At 37.8% G+C, this 5692-nt stretch overlaps 1 protein-coding gene across 1 annotated transcript in view; it reads left to right on the top strand.

The window, feature by feature from the left end:
• Nucleotides 1–2874: 2874 nt before the first annotated feature.
• The window catches only part of FAM172A (family with sequence similarity 172, member A), a 251007-nt gene continuing 248189 nt past the window's right edge, over nt 2875–5692 (top strand). The window contains exon 1 of the mRNA XM_009993778.1: nt 2875–2980. Within this exon, the coding sequence (XP_009992080.1) occupies nt 2875–2980 (106 nt within the window). The remainder of the gene's footprint in view (nt 2981–5692) is intronic.

Here is a 5692-nt window from a genome sequence, read left to right as displayed (position 1 = left end):
CTGCTGTCAAATTGTTTTAAGCATTGCTGGGCATTTGAGTTGAAGTGAAAGAAAATAAGCATATAATATTCTATGATAGAATGTCTGAAGTTTGCATGGGAAAGCAGAGTACATAAAAATAAATGTGCATTCTCCTGGCAATAAACTCATTGTAAATATTCAGATGAAATAGTAACTTTTTTTTTTAGGAAGTATGCTTGCTGTAGCTAATACGGAAAACATCTACAGAGAAGATGTTTATAAAGAAATAATCTAAATAGTTGTACAGAATAACACATTTAAGATAGTTTGTATTTACTATGTGAAACTTCATGATGGTGTTTGTGAATTATGTGGAGTGATCAAATGTATGCCGTTTAAGATCACTCAGTCTTGAAACTGGTGGTTAGAATGAACAGCAAATCCTGCATTTGCTTATAAGCAACCACTCAGAGAGCTTCATAATTTTCCCACTGTTCATTTCTGCACCATCAGACCATAGTTGATTTGATACCTGTCAATCAAAGAAAGCAAATCCAACCCTCTTATCTAATTTTTCTATTTGTCACTTAAACAACTATCAGTGAAGGATTCAGCAAAATGCTGTGTTCACACAAACAATGCTTAAAATGCGGTGTGCTTGTTTCATCCTCATTCTAATATCAAGTCCTCCCTCCAGTGGCTGCTGTAACAGTTTTTTACTTTGTCAAAATGAGCTGTAAATACTCTCGCTCTAAGCCATTATTTATTTATTTTGGTGTTTCTAGCATGGCAAGTGAACCTGTGATGTATTCTTTGCTTAGTAGCAGGGCCATTATCTGTTAAAGGAAGAGGAAGAGTATCCATAGTAAAGACAAGAATGCTGGGGTTTCTTGGTCATTGCATTGGTTTATCTGATTAGGGGATGGAGTTTAATTTATTAAGGTAAACCTGTTCAGATAACTTCTGTTTCTTCCCTTGAGGAACAGCAAGATTTTGAGCACCTGTATGTACTTTGTGACTGTATTCACTTATCTATATCCAATTAATGAGTTTTCAGATCTTACGTAGGGAGGACTACCCAATTTGTATGACTAGAATATTTTTAATCTGGGCTACCACTGTCACTTTCAAGCACTTTGGATAATTTTAACTGGGGTGGGTTGGTTATTTCCTGAATTATTTACAAGCCTGTACCTAGTTTTGTGCTGCAAATGTGCAAACTGATGATGGATAAGATTTTCTATTTGGTGGTACTTTGTCACTGTACTATTTGGAGGCATCTGAGAAAAGTCTTTTAGTAACATCCATATGTGTGATTTGACATTTGAGTAATTTTAATATTTACATTACCTACATTATACACTAGAAAATGGAAAAAAAGTCTCTGAGGTTTTGCCCTTATTTTTGTTGATTACTTTTATTATGAGTGCTAATGTGATTAAAGTTTTAACCAAAAGATGCACATTTTAAGTCAATCATAATGAGTTGCATCATAATTTTAAAAGTCCACAGTCTAAGCAGAGCTTTCCTGGTGGACTTGTGCCTTTAAAATCTTTTGGCAGTATACTCCAGTTACCCATCAGCCTGATCTGAACAGGCTCTGCAAAGGAAGGTGTCAGGGTGTCTTGTAGGTCCAACTTGTAGAATGGACTGTTGGACTTCCTTGAACCCAAATGTAAACAAACAAACAAACAACACCCTCACCCCAAGACCTATCCTTGGTTAATAACTGTTACCCCCTTCTGTTGCTGTATTTTTCCTTACTCTACAAGAAAATGTTTAATGTAATAAGTTGTCTCTACAGACAACAGAAGAATAGTCTTTATTATGCTTTATTTATTGATATTTTTTTCTACTGCCTTTACAATGAACTGCTCTTACTTAAAATAAACCATTGTGGGGTTCATTCTTGCAGGTGTGAGTATTAGGGGCCCATTAATACAGTCGGTGAATCCTATTACTCTTTGTTTGCGAGTTACAAATTGTAACAGAGATAGAGTTCATGCAAACTCATCCATGGTAAAGTATGTTGGGGGGAAGAATAAAGCGAATGGGTCATGTCTGAGAGATGAAACAAAGAAACAAAAAAGATGAAGGGAAAAAAAATACAGTGCACAGAAATTGCTTTATTGAGAAGGATGAGGCAGTGATTGTGATGTGGTAGTTTGCTCCCTGATGTCAGATTCAAGATGAAAGAGATCACAGATTGGAATGTCTGGATTGCTTTAAGAGCAATAGCAGAAATTTAGAAATATATTTTGCTTGTAAATTCTCACCTTGACTACATTGAGGTTTGTTCTGTAACTGGACATTTGCTCTCTATGTTTCAATGCAGATAATGTGTTGTAGAAATCATAGTGGTTTGAAGCTACGTGCACCTTGTAGTTTTACTAAAACAAAACTGTATATTACAGTAAGAGCAATAAAGTAGAGTTAGTTGATGACGAAAATCCTTGAAGATTCTGTTGGTTATGTTTTCACTTGTACTTTGGACTTTGACTTGTGGTGCTTCTCTAAAGGGCTTATCATTTACTGACGTTACATTAGCATCAAGGAGAGGTATTGATTAGATAGATGTCCTCTCAAGATTAGGGCGAAGTTAGTGTTCACTCTTGTGAACTTGAATCTTTGAACCCGGCTTGATACTGGAGTCTACTACTTTCTTGTAAAGTGTCTAAATCTAGAGTAGTGTAATGAGACTACAGTGTCCAGTATAAGTTTTGAAGGAGAGGAAAAAGTTAAATTTAATTTTACTTCAGATATTGTAGCCATTTATACTGCTCAGGAAAGTTTTGCTTTTGGAGCAAGTTCTGGTTTTCTGTGATGTGAGCAGTAGCAAATGAGTTCTCTTGAAGTAGAAGTCAGTAAATATTTCCAACTCTTGTTGATTTTCAGATTGTTCTTCGAAGATTAATGTACTGTTACCTCAGTATTTTAAATCTGTTGACAGTTTGGGTGATGATGGCTCAGCTCCAGCAAGGAGGCCCAGATGAAAAAGAGAAGACTACTGCATTAAAGGGTATGAGTCTTTTGTCTTCTTTTTACATATATTAATGTTTCAAAAACAATTATTAAGGGAAGGAAAATTATTTTATATAACTACAGGTTAGAGTCTGGGAATTGCAATACTGGAAGAGACTATTAGACCATCTCTGCTAATGCTTTTTATCTAATCGTGTGTCCATTATCAGTGCTTTCATAAGATTATATATAAAACCAACTGTCTGTGGTAAGAAATAACACAATAAGGTATCCATTATTTATTATTGGCATAATTATCTTTTGAGAACGTTGACTGGTGCTTTTGTGTTCTTCATTTCTGGGAGTTATCTGGGAGTTAATTTTTATGGCACTTATTTTTTTTAGTTATGGCGCGACAGTAGAGATTTCAGAATCTCTTTGGCTAGAATGCTAGCAGGAAAAACATTTTCAGGAGTTTGGTTTCCAGTTTGATTTTATAAAGATTTTTGTCTATTTTACATTAAAAAAAGCATCAGATTTCTACCAAAGTATTATTAGAAACAGATGTTTTATTACACAGTGATGGTAGATGGTGTTTTTTCAGTTAAAACTGTTTATTTGTGAAATGTTTGGTGAAAACCTATGTGCTGCTTTTTACAAACCTTGTACTAATTTTATTGAATTTGTGTATTTTTAATAAATTATACTTCATGTTTGTAAAAGTGAAAGTCCCATTTTGTTCTTAGTGTTTATATTATCTTCATCAAGAATTAATGTCCAAGAAACATTCCACATCATGAAAACTTTGTGTGAGGATATTGTTTTCTTCATGTAATCTAGTTGAACTCCCATTGAGCTGTGGAAGGTCTCCTAAATATCTCTCAGTTTTGGGGTCTGTTGAACTAGTCTTTATTTGAGGTGAAGAGTCCAAGATCTTAGGCAACAATGACAGATCAGATCTTGAAAGAATCTCAAAGCTGTAAGAACACTTTAGTTAATTTGGATTGCAAGATGGCACAGGAAGAAAGTGGCTATGTTGATGGGTGGACCAGAGTCCAGTTACAGCCTTCTAGAGTGACTCTGATGGAGACTATAAGTCATGACAAGCTTTACATTCTGCAGATTATCTTGATATAGTTCATACAATTGTTGCCCTTACTACTCAGGAAACGGATGTTTTATTATATAGTAACTGACACTTCTGTGTAAACGCATTTCCAAATAGGTAACAGTAAAACCCTGGTCAAACCAAATCCTAGAGATGTGGTGTGACTGGAGTCTCTTCACCAAGGAGAGAAAGACATGATAAAGATTGTTCTGCTACCTTGATGCTGTGAAAGTACAGAGGAAGAAAGGACATGCATTTTACATCCTGCTCTGAAAAACGTTTTTGACAAGGTTCTTTTCTTTCTCCTGTGATTTGATTGAGGACCAAAGCAGTTTCTCCAGACCTTTCAAAGGACAGTGCACAAGGACAAGCATATGATGGCTTATGTGAATTGAATGTCATGGGGCTTCCTGTCAAACATATTTGATGGAAAATTGAGCTGTGGTTGAGAAAGCCACGTTTAGAAACCTGCCAGTCGATGTCCACTACAATATGGCTATTTAGAGACCACAGAGATGCTCAGATACACTAGTATGGGTTGGAGAGCCTTTGGTCCAGCAGCTTTTCCAAGTGAAATCACTTACGGAAAAAGGAGCTGGTGAAGGCAATTGTATGGGCGATGGAGTGAATGTCATGTATACCTGAAGAGTCACAAAAGAGCAGGCCAAGGAACTATCATGAACCTAGCAGCTAATTTCCAATGCATATAGCTAATGTCAAGCAAAGCAAGTTTAAAGAAAAATATTTTCAAACTGTTTTCTTTCCTTTGAGCTGCTACTTTGGATGGTAAAGGTAATAAACCAATGTACTTAGAATACTTAATGAATTTCCTTGGTAATACATGGTTATCTTGATTTGTGAAACTGTAATAGTGAAAAGTCAGTGTAGCTCTTCTAAACTGAATGTTTGTATAGTCTGCAAATTAATCTACAAGGAAGTAGGAAAGTGTATTTGGGTTTAGGAAAGGAACGTCCTGCCTGATCAATCTCATCTCCTTCTATGACTGGCTGACCCGCTTAGTCAATGAGGGGAAGGCTGTGGATGTGGTCTACCTCAACTTCAGCAAGGCCTTTGACACAGTCTCCCACAGCATCCTTCTGGAGAAGCTAGCAATCCAAAGCTTTGACAGGTGCACCCTTTGTTGGGTTAAAAACTAGCTGGATGACTGGGCCCAGAGAGTGATAGTGAATGGAGCTGCATCCAGCTGGTGTCCGGTGACCAGCAGTGTCCCCCAGGGATCAGTACTGGGCCCAGTCCTGTTCAACATCTTTACTGATGACATGGATGTGGGGATTGAGACCACCCTCAGTAAGTTTGCAGATGACACGAAGCTGAGGGGAAGTGTCAGTCTGCTGGAAAGGAGGAAGAAGCTGCAGGAGGACCTGGACAGGCTGGGTTGATGGACTGGGGCCAACAACATGAAATTCAACAAGAGCAAGTGCAGGGTCCTGCACTTTGGCCACAGTCACCCCCTGCTGAGCTTCAGGCTGGGGCAGAGTGGCTGGAGAGCAGCCTAGCAGAGGGAACTGGGAGCACTGGTTGACAACTGGTGCAGTTCTGTGCCCCTTACTGCAAGAAGGACATTGAGGTGCTGGGGCAGGTCCAGAGGAGACAATGAGGCTGGTGAAAGGACCAGAGGGGAAGTCTTTAAAGGGGAGGCTG

This window comes from Chaetura pelagica, unplaced genomic scaffold (genome assembly GCF_000747805.2).
Source record: "Chaetura pelagica isolate M959 unplaced genomic scaffold, ChaPel_1.0 scaffold423, whole genome shotgun sequence".
NCBI lineage: Eukaryota > Metazoa > Chordata > Aves > Apodiformes > Apodidae > Chaetura > Chaetura pelagica.
This window is presented reverse-complemented; position numbering and strand designations above follow the sequence as displayed.